General features: G+C 29.1%; 1 protein-coding gene across 1 annotated transcript; it reads left to right on the top strand.

Moving 5' to 3' along the window:
• Positions 1–19,036: 19,036 nt before the first annotated feature.
• Positions 19,037–21,409, top strand: LOC103500352 (60S ribosomal protein L44). The gene is made up of 4 exons (XM_008463623.3): positions 19,037–19,145; positions 20,371–20,550; positions 20,648–20,722; positions 21,177–21,409. Exons 1-4 carry the CDS (start codon positions 19,143–19,145, stop codon positions 21,234–21,236), a joined length of 318 nt encoding a protein of 105 aa, XP_008461845.1. The 5' UTR covers positions 19,037–19,142; the 3' UTR covers positions 21,237–21,409.
• The last annotated feature ends 2,608 nt before the right edge of the window (positions 21,410–24,017 follow it).

Here is a 24,017-nt window from a genome sequence, read left to right as displayed (position 1 = left end):
ATGCCTAATTGCACTAAATGTTAGTTATACTAATCGATCCAAAATCACCTATAAGAACTAGATTCAACTCATGGCACATATATATTAGAACATAATCGACGAATACAACCTCGTATCCGTAGATGATTCCAAACAACAAGTCATGAAATGAATGAATGTATAAAACTACTGCCTTTAAATCAAATGAGGCTAACCCAATACACCAAAGATGCCTACGACATTGAATGATCGACTCTAACATACTAAGAGTTGAAACACACATGATGGATAAGAAAGTCAGTGTTACACTGTATCCTCCCAATGATTTAGGTAAGATTTCATATAACATAATTATTAAATTTGTATATAAAGTTGATGTAGTTAATTAATGCCCACAAACATAAAACCTCAAGAATCTATTAGATAATGTCAGAAGTTATAATAGTTTACCCTGAAAATAATTATAATAATGGATGTGAAGAATAGTCCAAAATGTAAAAATATAATAATTTCGACCATTTTATTTTTAAATAATGTAACAAAAGGTGGCCTAACTTTTTATGATTATTAAATTAAAGTGTATCCACAAACTATAAAGTGTGAGAAAATCTAACAAACCTGTCTTTCTTTAAAATGAAATTAAAAAATACAATACAATAAAATAAAATAATCATCACAATTATTAAACAAAATAAACTTTACTCTGAGTTAGATTAGTTTTTATTTTTAGTTAGATTTTATTAGTTTTGGATTACATTTTTTAAAATTTGAATTATCTAAATCCATCTCAATTTCTAATATTAATAAAAAAATATATATATTATAACTTATAAATATTATAATTCGTGCATATTGTTATGAATTTTGTGACATATATGTTTGATTTTGATATTTAACGTGTGAGTTTTTATGAAATTTTAGTTGTTAAGATGTGTCGTAGATAAATTAAGTATTTTAAATTAATAAATAAATTGATAGCCCGACCCAATATTTTTGGTCATTTGTCCGCGGATTTGTCAAGCCTAAAAATTGGATAAATAAATTCTCTCTCACCCAACACAACTTATATACACCTCCTATTTCTTATATTGATTTTGTTATTCGATATTACTACAGGACACCAATTATTTCTTTAAAATATTTTTTTGGTTAATAAATTATAGGTTAATTTTAAATATTATAGGTTTGTCCTTACCGTTTTTCTCTCTTCTTTCTTCTCACCTTCTTATGCAATTTCCATATTCTTCCTTTTCTTTTTCTTCTACAATTTTTCTTTTATGTTTGGTTGAAATCATAACGGGTAAAAAACTGGATCAAAACTTGATGACTCGATATCTTATGTACCAAACTATACCTAAATGAATAAATTAAAATTATAAAAAAGAAATTATTATAGATATAATGAAATTAATGGAATAGTTTATATATATTAAATATAAAAAGAAATAAAATAATAGATACCGTGTATAGCACAAGGTAATATATTTTTAATAAATTTAAGAAAGCATTAAAGAAAAATGTGTTAGTTTAGATCAAATCAAACCAACTTAGTAGTTAATTGATTGAGATTATGTCATGTTTTTAGCAGTCAAAATTATTTCTTTATTTTCTGTTTATAATACTAACATATCAATTTGCTTTTCTTTTTTTCTTTTTTTGTCAATTAATAAATGTTTAAACAAAAAAAGGTATGTTCATATATTACACATTAGCATAGTATGAGTTTTCATAGAATTCTTATCTTTTTTATATTCAATTTTGCTTTTCCTATATTTATATTTACGAATAGGGGTGTGTATTGGTTGATCGAAGTTCGTTTTCAATCCAATCGTTGTCGAATAGTCAAATTGATTTCACCGTGAAGTAGTGCAAACTGATCATCGATCGCTTCATCTTCAGTTTGTTTGATTTAGTTTAAACCTTTGAAATTTTTTTGTAATGTTGTCAATTTAGATTTTTTTTTTTAACCTACATCGATCAAGCCATTCTTTGCCTCTTTTGAATATTATTCCAAGTGTTTTACTTTTGAATAATTTTATATGCATCTTTTCAGTTTACAAATATAAATATGACAATGAAAGTAGAGAGAGTTTACCAACTCCAAAGCTTACTCATACAAAATGACTTTAATAGTGATATTGATAAAGAATTTTTTGGGTGATGTTTTTGGCAAATCAAGAGAGGGACACAGAGTGACACCTAAATTTAAAAAAAGAAAAAAGAAAAAAGGTTTATAACCACTCCAATGAGCTTGGAATTGTGTCATTCATTCTTGAAAAAGAAGTAAAACAAAATTAATTTGGGGATAGAGGTTAGGTGGTACCAAATAAATGTGACAATTGAGATGAGAGTGGATAAGGCCTAGAGATTTTAGGGCATTAAAGAAAATTTGTTAGATTGTAGTTCTTGTAGTGGGATTCTTGTCCCCTTTCTTCAATTATCCAAACTGCTCTTTATCCTTTTTTTTTAAGGTTAGGTATATGAATTTATTTTCTTTTCAAAACTTTGTCAATTTTTGTATTTAATATCACCACCATTTTCTTTCTTCTTCCATTTAAATGGATCTCAAAATTAATTATATACAATTACAAATATGGATCATTCATTATAGTAATTTCCAGGGCGAAATATAAGATCAAATTATTTTTTTTTTTAGAATTTGGTTAATAATTTAACTATTATATTTATAAAAATATGCAAATCATGGAGAGACAAAAAAAAAAACACAACAATAAGAAAAACATGCACTAGATGAGATCTTAGTTTTTTAGTTTTTTTTCTTTTAAATCTAAGTCTATGATACTCCTTCAACTTCTAGACAAAATATTTGTTACTTTTTATTTTATAAATGCTAATCTATACCAAATCAAACCTGAGACTTTTCAAAAATATAAAAAAACGACAAAGTATTTACATTGTATAGAACAATTACGAAAATGAAAAAAATCCAGAAGTCTATCGTGTAAAATACCAAAAAAAGTCTCGTCAACCACACCATCAACAACGTGCACATAATATATTTGGTACGATCGTTTAATTTGGTTAGGTTTAAATTTGGTTACACGATCGTTTAGGTTTGAACCCAAATCTAAACGATTTTTTTTAATTCTTTTACTACACGATCGTTTAGATTTGTTTACACAATTGTTTAGTTTTGGCTAAACAGTTTTTATAATTCTTTTTCGTTTATATTTGTCTACTCGATGATTTGTTTTTTTACACCATCATTTACATTTGGCTACTCCAATCTAAACGACTTTTTTTCAATATTCTTTATACACGATCTTTTAGATTTTGCTATTTTTTATACACGTCGTTTAGATTTGGTTACCCAAATTTAAACAACGTAAAAAAAGAATAGGAAAAGAAGAAAAACGATGAATTGCATAAGGAGGAAGACGATGAAAGAATCTCAACGAGGAAAATAAGAAAGGGGAAAGGGCAAACCTAAAATATTTAAAAAAAAAATAACTAATTTTATAGGCTTTGTTACATAGACCGTAAATAGTTTAGTATTTTGTTACATTTATGAAAGTTTTTCGATAAAAAATTGAAAAGCTTTTAAAAATTTGTTTTTTAAATTTAGAATTATTAAAACCTAAGTACATACAAATAATATACTTTATAGTTTAGTAAATTAAATTTGCCTAAAAATAAAATTAAACTTAAAGTGCATCTTTTAACTTTATTAATCAACTCTTTAAAAGAAAAAAAAAACTTTGTTAATCTAACATTATCAATTAAATGTTTTTAAAGTGACCAATAAATTTCAAGGTTGAAAATTAGCCTATACTTTTATTTCATTTACTTGTAATAAATTTGAGAATTAAAATAGAGAAATTAATCCATATTAAATACTGCTTGGTGTTAAATCAAATTGAGGTCTTTTCTCTTCTTAAGATTACAAATACAACACAGTATATATAGACTTGAAATTTCAAAAAACATAAATTACATGTCAATTGCATAATTAAACAAATATAGTGTTTACCGAACCTAAAGAAAATCATTTTAGAAAAATAAGAAATCACTCCATTTTGATTTTTGAAACATCACCTCTTTTGTGATTGTGGAAAATTGATTGACCGGGAGTTATCCCTTATTTTATATGGTTTTTGAAATACCCAAAATACTTTTCTTAGTAATTTGATAATTTTAAAATAATTTTTGGTATCAAATATAAGGATCGAAAATCAATTTTAGGAGTTGGTTACCAAAAATAAATTTCTTGATTAGAAATCAATTTTACATAATTAATTGGACCTAAATCTTTTCTTCTAAAATCACTGCTCCAACAATAACTCTCAAACATACCATAAGATTTGAAATAAATGTATTTAAAATGTTGTGTTTGGACAATGATTGTAAAGTAAAAGAAAGTTAAGAATTTACTAATATAAGATTCTATCATGTATTAATTGAAAATTAAAAAATGACGTGGTCAATTGTGTAGATTTACTCTTAAGTCCTACGAAACTCAAGCACTTTGACAATGAAAGTTTTTAAGGTAAAAATCGGATTTCAAATCATTTCAAATTCGTTATGAATTGAAAACTCTAAAAAATACTTATGTTTTCTTTTTTAAAAAAAAATATATTATGATACAACTAGAGATGGCAAGTTTGAATCCAGAATCTCTTGTCCTCGTATATATAAGTTGAGCTAACTTCAGGTATTAATTTTCTTTTATTTGTAAAAAAAAAACAAAAAAAAGGTGATGTATTAAATTTAATTAGCAAAAACGTCTCTCTCGTAATTTAATATGTTATATTTTGCAAAATTTAAAAAAAAAAAAAAAAAAAAAAGAAGAAGAAGAGAGAGAGAGAGAGAGAAGAGAAGGAAAAAACGTGAATTTTGGTTAAATAAGCAAAAATCTCTTTCAAAAAAAGGGATTGATGGTTAAATTAAATTAAAATTAAAATTAGGAAAATTAATAATAATAACACGAGATGGTGATTGGTGGAGCCGCGTAATTTGGTATTAATTTAATTTAATTGTATCCCATCAAAGAACCAAACTCATCGACTTTTCTTTCTTTTTGTTTTCCTTTTATTTTTTCAATAACACAAAACTTGAAATGAAGCAACTATTTTAAGTCAAACACGTCTATTAGTATTGTCAAATTAAAAATAAAAGTCACCTTCATTATTGAATTTATTAAATTTTCATTTTAATTTAGTCATAATATTTTATTATAATAGATTCACTGCAAGAAGAAAGGGGTATGTCGACGCAAAGATGTGTTGGCAGAGGCTATGCCGATGCAGAAACCGATGTCAGCCAGGACATCGTGAGAAAAGTGTCGATGTCGCCTCTTCCGATGTGAGAACGAGACGATGTTAACAAAGGTTACTGTCGAATCACTCTTCGCCGACATGGTCAACACATTGGCAGTGCAGAACTATCGAATCATGTTAACAGTGTTGCAAATACCTCATTGTCAACGTCACCATGTGCGTCGGCATTGTTTAGTCCAGTGCGTCGGCAATGCTATCAGATTTAATTTTTTATTAATAACATAAAACTAATAAAAAAAATTAACATAATTCTAACTTTTATTAATTAATGTAAACTTGACAAAAAAAATTATTAAAAATCTAAATTGAATTAGAATTAACATAAAATTGAAAAAAAAAGTACTAAAATACCAAATCATATTTATTATTAATTGAAATATTAAAAAAAGTACACGTTCGTAGGTAATTCAAATATAAATTACATAAATAATACAAAGTAAAAATGAAAACTTAAACATAATTCAAGGTGCCGACGTCAGTTTCTTAACTTATGCACGTTGCCTCAATGTCACTATAACTAGTATGATCGTAGGGACATGGGCAGAATAGACAAAGGAAAGTTGAACATTATTATGAGTTGTGTCGAGAGAAACATGAGGTTGTTTTAAACAGAAACGACCCTTACTCTGGTGGTTCTAGAAAATTGATTGGGAAGATTAATATGCAAGTGAGAAACTTTCTAGGACTTGTTCGGTTCTCGATCTTGTCATTTTTTGCTCCTCTCTTCCCAATGAATTTTCTGAACCACCAGAGTTAAGTTTTTTTCTGTTTCAAGCAAGCTTGTATTTCTCTGACACGACTCGTAATAATGTCCAACTACGATCTTTACACATGTTGTTCATGTCTCTATGATCAAACTAGCTAAAATAATGTTCAACTTCCCTTCCTCTGTTTGAGTTCCTCCGTTACACATAATGTTGAAATACACAACAAGTTTGATATCAAAAAAAGATACAATATTCATACAACATAACATATATTTATATGAAATAACAGAACAACCATTAATATACATTCAAAAGCATCGACGTACGTACAACAGAACAACCATCAATATACATTCAAAAGAATTATAGGAACTGAATTACACTTAGCAAGACAATAACTGGTCGAAACAAACATTTACAATAACTAAATTATACTGAGCAAGAATTGCACTCAATGCGTAGATTTACTGGTCCAAACAAACATCCAAAACATAAACGAAGGGAGATGGCGAATCAATGATGGTTCTAGTGTACTTACAACCTATGCAAACTAAATATTTATCTTCAACTTTTATTAGTCGAAACATAAACTAAAATCTATCATTAGTTTTGAATTACAAACAGAAACAGAAACATAAACATAAACACTTATGTTGAAACATAAACATAAACAATGGAAGATTTATCATTTGTTTGAAACTAAAATAAAAAATCTAAAATTGATAAAAGTTTTAAATATGGAAAAAATTTATATCATCATTGAAAATTGATAAAAAATTATCAATGTCTATATATCTATCATTTATAAAAATAAAAATTTTGTTAATTTTTTTTAAATATTTTCATCAAATTTATCATTTACAATATTTCTCTGATATAATCGTGAAAGCAATATACAATATATGTAATAGCAAAGAAGCTAGGTTAAATAGCCTTCATTCTAATTGGCTATCTCAATATCCAACATGGATTGTAAATCTTACCTTTAAGGATAATTACTCATGGTTATGCCCGAGGGGTTCGATTAATAAAAATTTACATTATATTCGGGACAAATATCAATTTACACCATTGGATTATGGGACCATATCAGTTCAAATACTGGAATTTGTAACTTGTATCAATTTAAACCCTAAATTAACAATTGTATCAATCTAAATTTTAAATTTTCATAAATGCTACAACTTAAACTCTGAAATTTCATACAGATATCAATTTAAACATTCAACTTTTATAAGAGTATCCGAGTTGTGCCGACCCAACTCTTTATACCAAGCTGAGGTCATTATTTAAAAAAATAACAAGAGACACTATTTTTGAAAAGAGGGAAACTAAATTTTCAATAAAAACAGGATACCGAAACACTGATACATAGACGCGGAAGCAAAACTTAGTCTCCATATGGCATGTCACGGATCCTTCTCTGTCGCTCGTCAGGCTTCCTCTACCTTTACCTTCACCTGAAATATTAAACATAGAAAAAATGAGTATAAACATATACTCAGTAAGAGACCTACTACTAGTCTCGCTAGGTGTATTAGAGTCCTGAAAGGTAATACCCCTGAACTGGCACGTTCCCGAACACGTGCAATCTGTGATCCCTTGGAACATATCTGGTCTTCGGTGAACCCAAAGGAACACCTAGGACAAATTGGTCTTTAGTGTACCCAAAGGAAACACTAAGACAATCGGGCTGCGAGCAATCCCGTCAAATCACTCGAATCATGTCTATGTTAATGTCAATGCCAGTTGGTGCTCCCGTCGGACTACGCAGTCCTAAAAAGTTGGTGATCCCGAATGACACCCATGCGGGTACGACTCTAATAGCTAAAGCTAACATACACCATATCCATAGCATGTAACATGTCATAACATCATCGCAAACATGGCGTAACATAACAATCTAGCATACTTAACCAAATATTGTAATCATAAACATAACTCAACAACATACTACTAGTCATAACATAACATCAATCATCATCTCAATCATCAATATAATGACAATCATTGCCAATAACATCAAGTTATGCATTTTAGCTACCATCAATGCATAATCATAATTACATGTGGTCTCTTAAATTCAGTTCAAAGGTCTAGTAGGAGAATCTCTTACCTTAGATTTTAGCCAAACAAGGTACTCCCTAGCTGACAATAAAAATTCTCTAATTAACTTGATCCTAATCATAAAAGAAAATTTCAGTATCTTAATTAATGAAATTAGCAATTGGTTAACATCCAAAATTCTCCTAAATTAATTAACTTTCTAAAAATTGGGGTTGAAACCAATTCAACCTTGATTGGGAAAAATACAAGATTTAAATCTTCAAAAATTAGAAAAAACCCAAATAGATCCAAAATTAAATTAACAAAATATTAATTTAATTTCATTGCTTAAGAATGTTACTCAGATGGAGGTTGAAAAAAATTCTCTTATCCTTGATGGAAACATTCATCTTTTTAAATCCTCAAACTTTCCAAAGACATCAATCTTAACTACAAGTGGTGAGCAGTAGCAGCAGAAAAGAGATGAATAACTTTTTTCTTTTTCCTTTTCTTTCTAACTTAAGCATTCCAATGTTATAGACCCAAATAATAACAATAAGATTTATTATTATTATTTCCTTTTCATATATATATATAATACAAAAATATACATATATCTTTATTCTCATCATCTTTCACAAAATCTTAGTCATTTATAACCATTAATAATAATAATAATAATAATTCTCTATTATTATTATTTTTCTCTCACCAAAATGATAAACATATATATTTATTTAAACCATCATTCTCTCCTCTAAATAGATATATATGGTCCAATCAAATCAACCATCTCCCTCCAGATTATCTTTTTTTCCAAACAAATATAATTATATTTCATCGTATAATTAACTTCACTTTTCCAAATTATTAATAAAATATATATATATATATCCATATATATATACTCAATTAAATCCAATTCCACCAAAACCAACTTTTCCCTCTAAAATCTCAAATTAACTTAAATCATTAATTTAATCCATCAAATCTTTTCCAATAAACCACTTATAACAATTATCTTAACCCAACCATAACAACTCCACTCCATAATCAATATTTATCACAATAATTAATTATTATTTCTCTTTTTCCAAAATAATTAATTATCTTCTACAATAATTAATTATTATTTATTTTTCTCCGAAATAATTAATTATTTTCTACAATAATTAATTATTATTTATCTAATTAAATAAAATTAAGATAATTAACTCCAAAATTATCTTAATTTTTGGGCGTTAGAATCTTCCCTCTCTAGGAAACTTTCGTACTCGAAAATTCTAATCTTTGAACAACTTGGGATACTTGTATCTCATGTCTTAATTAATAACAATTTCTATCAAACTCCATAATCTTTAATTAAATATACACACCCATGTGTATATATATTTAATTAATCGTGACAAAACAATGGAATAAATTCCTTAACTTCCAATTTCACTTAATGTAACACCTAAAATAAGTTCTTTAGAATGATTGGTGTTACACAGAGTAAAACATAATATAAAGTTTAAATTGATACATTTATAAAAGTTCAGAATCTAAATTGATACATTACTAAAAGCGTAAAGTCTAAATTCAATTATTAGTTTAAGGTTAAAATTTATACCATTATTAATTAATATTTAAATGATAGAAACTATGGACATAAATTAAAATTAAAAAAAAAAAAAATAACCAAAGAATTATGTATACTAATCACAATACAAATATAAATACAGTAAATAAATCTATTTCTTGGTTTGCAAGTGAATTGAATTTAAATATTTGTTTAGTAAATTTGGTAGTTTAAAAAATAAAACATAATGATAATGATATATTTATTAATATATTTGCAAACATATCAAAATCTTTTAATTATTTCAAGTTGGTTTTGTTAAAAGATAGATTGAAGTTAGAGTTAGATGTTATTAATAATGATTAAAAACAATATAATTGGAGTCTTACCCCATCACAAAATTTCCTGGTAATTCCTCTTCTCCAATTCTCTAACCTTCACCCATAATAAAGTCAACAAATTAAAATCCATTACCTTTCTAATTTTTATTTTCATTTTAAAATAAAAATAACAAGTCTACTCAAACACATATTCATGGCCATTTCCAAACACAAACCTAATGAAAAAATCAAACCAAATACTAAACATTGAGGATTTGGTCCTCTCCCTTTATAATGGCTAAATTAATCAAATTGATTGGTTTATTATAAACATTTTAAAAACTACTAATAAGTGTATAGTAGTGTTTTACATGATTACAAATAAAAATAAAATATTCTATATCATTATCATTATCATTATCGAAAGAGTGATACGATCTAATATATTATAGGCAGACATGGAAATATGAGGATATGAAATAATTTTAAAATTTGACACCATTTTTCTAGTTCTTAGCAATTAAATAAATCATATCATAAAACTCCAATCTTCTACCTTTTGGTCAAATGTAAGTATAGAAGTGTTTTAAAAAATATCAAAATATTTAGTGGAGAATAATTTTGAAAATAGAAATAATTATCATTTGGGTATTTCGTGGTAGATGGTTTAGATTTGGCTTCAAGATTTTAGACAAATCTAAAGATTTGTTAAGTAGGCAAATGTAAACTGTTTTGGGTTATGGATGAGATTTGGGGTAGCATTTTCATTTATTTTATTTAAAAAATAAAATAAAAAATAATATTTTTATTGGACTTTTTGTTGTTCACTCAAATTCCATTTAAAACTCGCTTCAACGCTTCTTCTTCCTCCAAATGCCCTTCTCATTTTCCTCTGCTTCATTTTCCCTCTCCCATGGCCGATTCTTCTCAAAAAAACCCTCCCTCCAAATCCCCATTCCATTTCCTCTTCACTTGCTTCCGATCTTCCTCCAAACTTCCTGCAAAAAAGCCTTCTTCGATCGCCCCACGCAACCGCCGGACTTTCTCACTTACTTTCCGATTCAAGAAATCCTCTGCAACTGTTCCGGTCGACGTCGCCTATCCATCTCACGATGAGCTCTCTTTTTCGCCGGACTTCAAGAAACCGCCTCCTCTTTCGTTGATTACGCCGAAAGCGCCACAGGTCGTAGGTGAGATCGTTGTGGATTCGGGTTATGAGTCACTTAAGCCAAGTCAAACTCGGAAGAAGCCCGAGTCAACTCAGTCAAATTTCACGACGAAGAAACTCTCGCCGACGAGAAAAATCGCTGCGTCGTTGCACTCTGTATCTCCTCCCTCTCAGCTATTGACCCGCCAGAAAGATTTCAAAAGATCAGTCTCTGAACATCTCCCCGCCGCCGTCGCAACCACCTCCCCGGCGTTCTCAGACGGTAATAAACCCACCCCGAAGTTGGCGACGAATTATCCGGTCAAGAATTTGGATCGGGTGATTATGGTTGTTATGGTGGCTATTATGGTGCTATGGGGACGACTATGCGCCATACTGTGCACAACAGCGCTGTTCTACTTGGGACGTCGAATGAGATCGGAAATGGAAGTGGGCGGCGGCGGCGGCGGCGGCAGAGGTGGGTTTGGCGGGAATTCTTGAGAAGGTTAGGGGAAAATACGTTGGTGAATTGGATATGGATAGGGTTAGGGAAAACCGCCATGCGAGAGAAAGGTTGGAGAAGAGGTTTTGTTTTGATGAGGGAAGTGAGAAGGTGTCATTTTTATGATTTTTGTAAATTTAATGGTCAGTTGGTGTTTAAACGTTGTCATGTAAAAACTAATAATTTGACTAATTCCTATCATACATTTACATATATGTAAACCAAAATTTGCACTCTTTAATTAAGTGCCCAAAAATGAATAATATGTACTTCATTTTTAAAACCAACCACACGTTATGGTGTAAAAGCATTTCTTCTATTACTTTATGTATCTAGAAATTTTTTCCTATAGGTTTCCACAAGGTCATTGTACAAATCACCCAAAAGTTATTTATATAGATGGTATTAAACTCATGTTGATCTTTTCGCATTGCATGCATTTATTAACGATTTTAAGTGTAAATTGAGATTAGAGTGAGGCATGAACATCATATTTTTCATATTTACATTTAAAATTTGTATCGTAAATATATGTAAACATCATACTAATATAATAGTTTCATCTTATTTTTAAGTGATTGTTGATGGCATCTTTATTTTTAATTATATATTATTTATCAAAATTAGGGACGAAAAAAGGGAAATCTTGGATGAGAAAACTTTGCATATAGAAACTGAGAGAAGTACTAGAAGAGATGGATGAAAAAAAGTAAGGAAGAAGAAAGATCCAAAAAAAGGAATTAAAATTCCATTAAAAAGTTTGGTAATAAGAAGTCAATGTTGTTCATACTTCCTCATCTTCTTCATCCAATCCTTAATTGCTGCAATCCTAAACACCTAATTTCTTAAATTCCTTGTTAATAATGTCTTCTTTCCAAATCGATTGCAACCATCAATCTCTCCTAATCCAACTGGGGATTTCTGCACCCACAGCTCTTAGTGTATAATTATTAATCTTCATTTCAATTGACACTCACTTTCTTATTTAATTGCCTACTCCTTTATATTTAAAAAGAGTTCATTTGGATCACAAAAATTTGTTTAACGATACTATTAAAACTACTGTATTTTGATATATTCTTAATGAGTAAAGTTCGGGATTTTTTTTTTTTTTTTATATTAATAATTTAACATTGATTAGATTTTCTCTTTGACTTATTTTACAATTAAAAATGCTATACAATTTTTTAAAAAAGAGAGGACTTCATTAGTTGTTTTTTTTTTTCTTTCTTTTAATTATATAGAAATAATAATAATAATATTCAAAAAAGAAAATCAAAGTAGTTTAAATAAAGAAAGCCAAAAGGAAAAAAAAGGAAGAGATAATATCCAACAAAATAATAATAATAATATTTATTCCATAAAATAAACGATTTCCTATTCAGAAACTAAATTGCCATTCTAATTCCATTATAAATCTAAATTTAGATTCATAACTTCCTTCCTTCATTCTCTTCATCCCATTCATAATTCCTAATTAATTTCCAATGTCTAACCCCATACGCTTCACTCGCCGCCGCCACATCGCCAGGCACGATCGATCGCTCCAAAACCGATCGAGGCTTCGGGGCCATCCCTTCCCCCCACTACCACCCAACGAACTTCTTCCGTACGATGTCATCCATCCATTTAGGCGCCGCGTTCTGAGGGACGAGAGAGTGATTCCAGAAGAAGATCCAGCGAGCGAGGAAGTTGATGGGTATGAGGAAGAAGAGTTGGAGGGAGATTGTTGTATTTGTTGGGAAGAACTGAATGAAGAACCGAATGAAAAAGGGGAGAAGGAGGTGTGTAGAGTCAAGTGCGGCCATGTGTATCATAAGTCTTGTATACTCGCTTGGGTTCGAAGAAATCTTTCTTGTCCTTTGTGTAGAAGAAAAATAGAATTATGCAATGTAGATTAGTCTATAGATTTGTCAATTACTTTTAAGTTACTATTGATTCAAATTAAAACCTCAATGTGCTCTTTAGCTTTTCAAACTTTAATTTATTTATAACTATTTTTTCATTAAGATTAGGAAAAAAAAAAACATTATCACAAAAGAAAGACAAAAGGATAGAAAGTTAAATAATAAACAAATTTAAGTATATATGACTTTGGAGTACATCTTTTTTTGGCTTATTGATATATGCATGTATTAAAATTGAAATAGATAGTTTGGAAGTTTGTATGTTAATTGATAACAATGTGAATGAATAAGATACAAATTATTATCTCGAATTTGGATTTCTTATAGATTTTAGTATTTGTGTTTTCAACTCTTTAATAATAATTGACTATGGCTATTTAGAATTATTTTACAAACACGAGGATCCAAAGGGTCTTTAAAGTCTCGTAAGTCAAAATATAATGGGCAATTAGATATCCTTGAAGTGACAAATGTGGTTCTTAAATACATTTGTTTCCTAATCTCCAAATCCCCTATAATTAAATAAAATTTTGCACCCACAATTAAATAATTTACTTTCCCTCTAAAACATAAGAGAACTCATCATTTGTTTTGTATCTCCTTGTCAAGCACATCGTTTTCGCATCTCATTCGTCCAACACATCTTTGATCTTCAACTTTGTCCGTTTCAATTTCAATCTTCAACTTCAATCTTATTTGCAACTTTAATCATCCATTCCACTTCAATCTCCAATTCTTCAATCATTGGTTTGCATCTTCAATGAGTAGTCAAGTATATTTTTAAATTAACAAAATTATTTAAAATGTGTGGAAATAATTAATTGAAGTGATATATGCTAAAATATTATTAAATTACAAAGATTTGATTTTCAATTTTATCATAGCATAGGACGGATGTATAGTATATCTTAGTTTGCAACCAAAACTACCTAAAATAATTTTTTAAAAAAGAAAAATGAATGATATTTTTAAAACTATAGCATTTTGACACATTCACTTTGCTTAAATTTGGAGTGTTTTCTTTCTTTTAATAATTTAGCCTTAAGGTTTTATTTTCTATTTGTTGTTGTTATATGTATATAAATTTCCCATTTGACTTATTTTACTATAATTAATATATTTTTACTATTAATAATGCTATACTATTTTTTATATATATAAAAAAATAGATTTCATTAGTTGTGTTTTTTTTAATCATATAGAAATAATAATAATAACGATTAAGAAAGATAAATCATAAAAAGGTAGTTTCAGTAAAGAAACCGATAGTAGAAGAAAGCGAAAAAAACAAGAAAACAGATATATCCAACAAAATAATAATAATAATAATAATAATAATAATAATAATAATAATAATAATAATAATAATAATAATAATAATAATAATAATAATTAAAAAATCATAAAATAAACAATTTCCTAATCGGAACTGAATTAGTAAATTACCATTCTTCCATATATATATATATAAATGTAATGAAATCTACTCCATTCTCTTCATCCAATTCATAATATTCCTAAATTCCAATGTCTTCCCCCATACCCTTAATTCACTTTCCGCTGCCACATCCTCCCCCTTTCCGACCATTGATTCCCCACTTCCACTTAATCAGCTTTTTCCTACCAACTCAACTCATCCCATCCATCCTTTAGCCGCCGTCTTCCACCCTGAATTAACTAACATACAACCATCTTATTAACACATCTTTTTTTTATAATACATGGTGGCTCACAATACAACATCTTATTTATTCACCTCCATATTATGTCAATCAATCATAATAAAGGATCCATTCAAATTTATATAAAAAAAAAAAATCAAATTTGTACTTCATAACCAATAAGACACAAATTACTTTCATTTATGTATGCTACTTCATATTCATTTCAATTGTTAGGTTGCTATCGACTCTTTTTAATTCTTAATTGTCTATTTAATTTTGTTTATTTAGAGATTGTGATCACCGCATTAAAATATCATATACATTTGTCAACAAAAGCTTAATTGAGCTGACATTAAGTATATCAAAATTCACAAAATTTATGATTTGAATCTCCTACTTACATTACACTACATTGTTGTACTAAAATAATATTTTTGAATTTAGCCCACCATATTTATTATTTTAAGAATATACGTATTAAATATTTAGAATTTGAATGTGTGGATTTTAAATATCCAAAATAATTAATATTCTTATTTACCAATTTTGTACACATAAGTTAAATTTTAACAATTACTTAATTAAATGGAAAAGGTCCATCAATAAAGTGATGAAATTTAGCATGGTTTAAATGCAGGGAAATTGTACAAAATAGAACATAACAAAATATTTATCTTACTAGAAAAATCAATTTGTTGGCGAATAATCTGATTTTTTATATATTTTTCTAAAACCCTTTTAATTTTTTTTCAATAGCAATTAACTATTTAATCAATGATAATACATATACATCAATACTTTTATACTAAACCTAATTAAACAAATTTATGAATACAAATTAATTAAAACATTGATAATTAATAATAATGATTTATATTAAATATTCTTTTGTAAATATATTAAATATTTAAAATTAATAAAAGTTATAGTTGACAACTTGAAATTAAGCCAGTCTATAATATATCCCTCTTTTCTAAAAATAAAATTCATTCTAATTTTTGATAACTAATTAAAAATGATAAAGGAGTAAAGGATATTAATTCTTATCAATTAAAAAATATCAAAATTCAAAATCCAAAAGCCATTTAAAAATTCAATTTTAATCATTTATTATTGTTTGATTTGGGTAGGTCCAATTTTAATTATAAAGTTTTGATTTTATTATAAAGTTTAATTCGTTTTATTAAAACACCCCATATGTCACAGGTGAGCTTTTACAATTCTGATTTTGAATATTGTATATATAAAAAAAGAATCATATCAAATATCCGTTAGTTATTTTTCGAAATGGTTTTGAAAAGATATTCCGTTAGTAAAAGAAAAACAAAAAAGGAAAATATTGAGAAGATCTTCATCAGTGGAAGATAGTTTCCATAATCAAACTGGTAAAAACAGGGAACAACAAAGATCCCAAAAAAGGAATTAAGTCAATGTTGTTCCATTATAAATCAAATTGAAGTCCCTAACTTCTTCATCCAATTCATATTTTCTGAAATCCCAAATCTCTACTATTCAATATAATGTCTTCTAATTTCCAAAGTGATTCCATCTCCCGCTACACTGTCCGTCGCTGTGACGACAGCAACGATCAATCTCTCCTAATCCAACTGGGAATTGTGCACCAACAGCTCTCCAGACCGCCTTACCACGGACCTACGAACCATAATATCCTCCATGAATCTAACACCGTTCCATTGCGGATTACCGTGTTCCCTCTCCCTTTGCAAGAACTCCAAGATCCCTCGATCTGCCATCTTTATACCCGGCGATTGCTCGCTTACGTGGACCTCGACATCGAAACCTGCGATATAGTCGCTAAGGATATCACCTCTCTCATCGGTGAAGTCTTGGCAGCCGGAAACTTGGAGGTTAAGTTCCGCATCGTGGCATTAATCGATCGGGTCCAAATGATCTGGAGGGAGGAGACAGGTAAAAGTAGGGGCGGTTCCCGAAGGGCGGCGATTGAGAGGTTGATGATGATGGAGAAGTTTGATGGGTTTGAAGAAGGAAGAGAGTTGGGAGATTGTTGTGTTTGTTACGAAGAACTGAAGGGAGAAGAGAAGGAGGTGAGTAGAATCGGGTGCGGTCATGTGTATCATAAGTCATGTATAATCAATTGGGTTCTAAGGAATGATTCTTGTCCTCTCTGCAGAAGTAAAATTTAATAACAAATTTAAGACATTATTATATATTTTTTATGGAAGAATTATGCAATGTAAATTTTAATGCAATTAATATTGTAATTTGCAATGTAATTCAAAATTTAATTTATACCATTCAACTTTAGTAGTATACTAATTATAAGTTAAATTCAAAAATCTCAATTTCTTTGTTTATAACTCAAAATTACATATATGCAAGCTTTACTTTTTAATTAAAAATATTAATCAAAATGTTTATAAAATACGGCAATTATCCTAATTTAAATAGATTATAATATTTTGTTATATTTTTAGAAGTTTTAACTATTTTCTATATATATAAAAGAAGATAATGAAAATTTTGTGAAAATGTATTTGGAAATAACACCGTATATTTGGAAAACTCATAGTCATAGTACTTAACAATTATTTTAGTGAATAAAATTTGATTACCATCTTAATTAAAAGTCAATAATTTGATCATTTATTCCACAATCTACGATGGTTACGTAGAATAAGTAATTAAATAAACAAGTATTGCATCTAAGAACACACACAACAAAAAAAGATTTTGATTAATTATGCATATGCTAATTAATCCTAGTGTTTATTGTCAACTCTTTTTCATTGCTTATTTGACTTGTTATACGACATTTTTTAAAATAATAAAATATTCAAATATAGAAAAATGTATGAGATGTATTTAGATTTCTTTACTATATACAGTAAATGTTTGCGGTAACATCCGTTTGTCTCAAACCTTCAATTTTAGAAAAAACAATAATTACAAAAAAAAAAAAAAAACTTCACAAATACACAACTGGAAAAGAAAAACAAGAAGGCCGAACTCACGTAGAGGACTACTTAACTAATTCATTTGAAATTACTTTTACAACTTTTTCAAAAGAAATAAGGCCTCCACTTCAACAATTCTTCACTTTTCTAATTTCTTATGAAAAACCCTTTTTGGCTTATTTTTCAACTTTCCTAGTCTCTGAGGTAAATATTTTAATTCTTTTTTACCTGTGGTTCCTGCCAATTAGATTAATACGTTTACGAGCCTTTAAAACTGCTAACTTACTAATATCTTCTATCAGCAAAATTTTTAGATTCATTAATGGTATGAAATATGGTTGTCAATTGCCTTGCTCGAGTTGCAACTAGGTCAGGTGGTGTTATAGAGTTAAGTGGGTCTTCTTTCATAGAAGACTGAAAGGAGTTTTTAGTTTACAAACTTTCTAGGGTATTTATTCTTACTCTGAATATGCTAGATTTGTCTCATATTAAAACGGTCTATTTAACTATTTTAGTGTTGCTTAAGCGGTTGTGACTTTTCAAATGCGAAGATATCCATTTGAAAAATAATAAAGATGACTTTTAGCATGCAATTGATGTTGACAAGACATTACCCTTTGAGATATAATGCAATAGATGTTATTTAGATACATATATTTCAGTGGGATTGGCACTAATATGTGTACACACGCATACATTAATTAAATATATAACAATATTTTAAATTCTTAATAGTTTATTAGTGATAGACAATTATATGTAATATACTCTATTAGTGATAGACTCCTATCATTAATGAAGTTCGAAAAATTTTACTATGTTTACAATTTTCTTGCTATATAATGGATCATTTTGAATCTAATTTATTATATTATATCGTAAATAGTTAAAATCGGAAAAGAAAAGCAAATGGGCCGTGAACTCTTTACATGGGCCCAGGTCCACAAACAACAAACGTGGGTCCATGGGCTCTCTTCTCCAGTTCAACATATATATAACTATCGTTTCTCTTTTCAATTCCTACTTTGCCACTAAATTAGGGTTTCTGGAGCAGGCCTCGTCGACGTCCAGCCGTCATGGTACTTCTTCTTCTTTCTCTGTTTTTCTGGAATTTCAATCTCTCTTACTTCTTGTCGTGATTCCCTATGTGTTCCACTTGCCTGATTTATTTCACTATTCGTTCTATTTGGTTGCGTCAATTAGTTCTGTGATGGAGAGGCTAATAGCTGTAGTTACGTGCCTTTTGTTTTTTCGTAGTATCACTTGATCTAGGACTGTGTTAGAAGTAAACTGGTTTATCTGTTGTACTCGAGCTTAGCTTGGATTAGTTAGCGAGGTGAGAACGTGAGTTTTGTGGGGCGTTGTAGAATAAGCCATCTAAATCATATGGCAGTTTGTGCGTGATCACGTCGATTTGGAAGTATTTTTGTTGCAGACTGTAAGAGAATGAATTGAAGGATTACTGATATTTGTAACTTATGGAAACTGGGTCCTGGATTTAGGATATGCACGATTGCTGCATGCGAGTGAAATATGTAGTGTCACTGAACTCGTAATGTTTTTTCGGATAAGGAACAGTTTCGTTGATGTTTGAAATTATAAGAGGGGAGCTCCGATACGAGTAATTACAGAAGGCTTCTGCAATGAGAGAGGAAGGAGGAATAATTATAGTGATGGCACTGAACTTTTGAACGCTTTAATATTGAGTGGGATTGGGATGTTTCATCAAAAAATTGCTTAAAAGAGGACTTTTCACGAGGTAAACATTGCTCGTGGAGTGTGATTTTAAATTCTGGAGCTTTGGTTGTTATAGTCTAAGAAGCACAGACACTTCAGTTTGGATAGTGTGTCCATGTTCGACAGGACACTCGTACATGATAATAATAATAACTTTTGAACATGGAATACATCAAGCTAAGTCTTTTAAGCATATAAATGCATCGACTCATTTACTAAGAATTTTCTTTTACTATAAAAATGATATATATATTTTAAAAATGAATGTTTTAATAATAGTGTTATTGTTGTGTCTTGTCCTAGATTTTTAAAATATGGTGTGTCGCTGTGTCTCGTATCTGTGTCATATTCGTGTCTTGTATCTGTGTCATGTCGTATTCGTGTCTCGTATCCATGTTCGTGCTTCTTAGGTTATAGTAAGTTTGTGGTTGTGCCCTTCTAAAGAAAATTTTAAACCATGGATTCAAGAGGCAGTAGTGGGATTGTAGTATCTGTGTGTCTTTTGTCATTACAGCTTGTAGCGTTGTGGCTTAAGACTTGATTTGTTGATATGGTTATGGCAAACAGGTGAACGTTCCCAAGACCAAGAAGACTTATTGCAAGAGCAAGGAGTGCAGGAAGCATACCTTGCACAAGGTTACACAATATAAGAAGGGAAAGGATAGTCTTGCTGCACAGGGAAAGCGTAGGTACGATCGCAAGCAATCAGGATATGGAGGTCAGACCAAGCCCGTGTTTCACAAGAAGGTTAGTTAATTTTCTCACGTCCAGTCAAAATCTTACTTTCTCTATTTCCAAGGTTCTATTTAGATTAGAACTTTATTGAAACTCCTGAATCTCACAGGCAAAAACGACCAAGAAGATTGTGTTGAGGCTTCAGTGCCAAGGTTGCAAACACGTATCCCAGCACCCTATCAAGGTCAGAATGCAAAGTATTTTGTTCTTTTTTTCTTTTTTTTTCGTTTAAGACCTCTCTCAATTAAGTATCTTTGATCATTTTGCAAAAAATCTTTCAAACATATAGAACCGTTCTCATACTATCCAAGGCTGTTGGTTCAAACAGTGTTAATACGTCTTCTTTCCCGCAAAGAAAATACCCATTGCTACACTAGTGAAGGAAGTTCATACTTGATACCTGGTTTTAAATGCCTTTACCTTTGGGGTAGTATTGTTTTCTCCATTCCGGTACTTGGGTATAGTTTTGTAATGAGCATTGAATTGGTACATGGTGAGAAAATTGCGATATTTTGAAGTAATTGCTTACTATTTAAGACAAGATGCAAGTCCAAATGGGAAACCTAACTGTTAGATATTATGTGGTGTGGATATTGTGCGGTTTCCTTATCGTTATATGTCTTAATTGTCAAATGCAGAGATGCAAGCACTTCGAAATCGGTGGAGACAAGAAGGGGAAGGGAACTTCTCTTTTCTAGACCCTTTGATCGTTTTTTTATCTTTTGTCACAAGATTATTTGTTATTGGAGTTGTTGGAGAATTGCTTTGTTTTGGTTCAGCAATTAGATCTACATGTCGCAACGATACTTTTTAGCTGAAACTTTCTTGTCTTAATTATTGAATTCCCAAAATTTTGATGCTCTTTGATTGATTTATCTGAGTCTTCTCTTGTAAATTTGTTTGGCCGCTGAATCTGATTGGTCGGTGCCTCTCAAGTTAATTTGATATATTGTTGTTAGATTTGTGACAAACTTTGTATCTTCTAACTATCATTGATAACACACAGTTGAAGGGAAATTATCTTTTTAAATATTTAAGGATCAAATGTATATATTTTTTAAATTTTAAAATATAAATTTGGGGAGTGGAGAGATAAAAATTCCAATTTTGTAGAATAAAGTTAATATAATTATTCCAAAATGAATCGTAGGTATTTAGAGGAAATAAAGTCATGAAATCCTCCCCGGCCAACCTAAAATTGAATGTCCCATTAATTATGTTATGTTAACGAGCAAATACATTATAGTATGGCCAATTAGTGGTTCCTGGGAGTATAATTGAAATAAGCACATACTTTACTTACGGATTTAAAAGTGTGAACATATGACCTTTTTCAGTGGTCTATTTTATATATGTTTGCGATTAAATGTGGAAGATCAATGAGAATTAGAAAATAAGTGAGTAGTTCTATTGGATTACTTTTGGTGTTTACTTGTGTTATGGTCTCACATGAAGTAAATATTTAAACTTTTAACGATATAACACAATATGGTCGATGAATTGAGGGTGTTTAATCTCATTGTATTTAGCTATTACATACGTTACTCATTAAAGCTACTACCATACTTCTATAGCAGAAAACTACCAATTTTTTGACATTTTCTACTGTATCATTATTGTTTAACTTTTAAAGGTAGAGGTAAGAGTGATAACAAACTTTTAAAGGTAGAGGTAAGAGTGATAACAAGTCCCGACAAAACTTATAAATTTAAATAAAATAATTCAATTATTTTTACGAATTAAACTCGTTACAATTGATTCATTAATAACAAATTTATTACAATTATATACCAACTTTCATTATGGTGAGACAAACGTGATCTAAAATAAATCAAACAATACTCATTTTCAAATAAACCAATCATTCAATAATTAAATAAAGAAATAAAAAATAAAAGTAAAAGGTAATCTCATGTATCATTGTTGGGTCTAAAGGACAAATGGTTGCATGAATAAAAATATTCTCACAAACTTTTAGAAAAATGAAAAAATCGATATCTAACTCATAGAATTAAAATTGAAAAGGGCAATCAAAGATGACCGGAGGGAGACCTTCGGGTTGATGGCTCTCACACGGTAATCTGTTACTCGAGACATCATTAATTATTTCTGTATCTTGGTATGACGGTTGGACGAAATGTTTTGTTGCTAATTCATTATTAAAATATGTTGTATTTTCATAAATATCAAATGATATAGAATCAACAACTACACATAAAAAGTACTATCGAGATAGATTGTAAATTAAAATCATAAAAGTGATCAATAAATTGAACATTGAATAGTCGGATATAAAAATAACCAAACAAACGAATTAAAATGGTTTAATCCGAGTGTAGGATTATAAAAAAAAACAAATAAGATAAAAAAATTGTAAAGTTATACAATAATTTAAAATATCATAAAGGAATTAAAGAAATTAAAAATTGAATAATCCTAGGTACTTTAAAAAATTAGTTAAATCGAAACAAATATAGTAACAAATTGAGTGCAAAATTCAAAAATAGAGAAAAATTAGGTTGATTTAATCATGCATTTCGTTAGGTTGAAATCTCATAACCATTGAGAATTACATTATATTTTGTTAATTCAACTAATTCATCTCTTAATATGTTACATTTGAATTAGACAACTAGTATTCTGAATTACACCGTATTAAATCGCATGATACATGAATTAAATTGTAATCGATCAATCAAATATACAATAGTATCCGGAGAAAATGGAAATATTATAAAGACATGACATGTGTGTGGCGTACTCTTGCCAAAAAACTTATTAATTCATCAAAACACCCCTGGTTTTGTCATTCCCCCAAATATTTCATAATTAATCCATACATTGTGCTTTACCGAGCTTAAAACTCAGGGTGTGTTAGCCTAAGAATTTCGAAAGTAGAGGTAAGGGAGTATAGGGTTTTAAACTCCACTTATTGTTTGGTCCAAGAAATTTGTGAGTCCCACTACTAAAAGCGCATAAATTTTATATCTTATAAACTTTTCACTATGGGCCTAGAATTCACGAATCCCCATACTTTATAATTTCTTATTATTTGTCATTCCACTCTTTATTTGTTACATATGTTTGGAATTTTAGGTAAGTATTAAGTCAGGGGTTAGCTAGGAGGTTTAGGTAGCCTCTAATATGAAAATTGCGCTTCGGGTGTATACTTAGAAAGCCTAAGAATGTAATCTAAAATCTTAAGTTTGTGAAATATCTGTATATATATAATCATTGATTAGGTATTAAATTAGCTTAAATTTGTCTCGTCTTAATAATCTCGATATAGTTAAATTTAAAATTTTCCAAAAAGGTTTGTTTTTTGCTTTTTAGATTTTGAAATAGGTATTTGACTATAATTTTAATTTATTGTTTATATATATATATATATATATATATATATACACTTAATAGAAAAAAAGAGATAGTTGCAAATGTAGCATTTATATTCAAAATGATTAAGTATAGTATTTTAAAAA

Source organism: Cucumis melo, chromosome 4 (genome assembly GCF_025177605.1).
Source record: "Cucumis melo cultivar AY chromosome 4, USDA_Cmelo_AY_1.0, whole genome shotgun sequence".
Taxonomy (NCBI): domain Eukaryota; kingdom Viridiplantae; phylum Streptophyta; class Magnoliopsida; order Cucurbitales; family Cucurbitaceae; genus Cucumis; species Cucumis melo.
The sequence above is the reverse complement of the archived record's forward strand: the minus strand, read 5'-3'. Positions and strand labels throughout refer to the sequence as shown.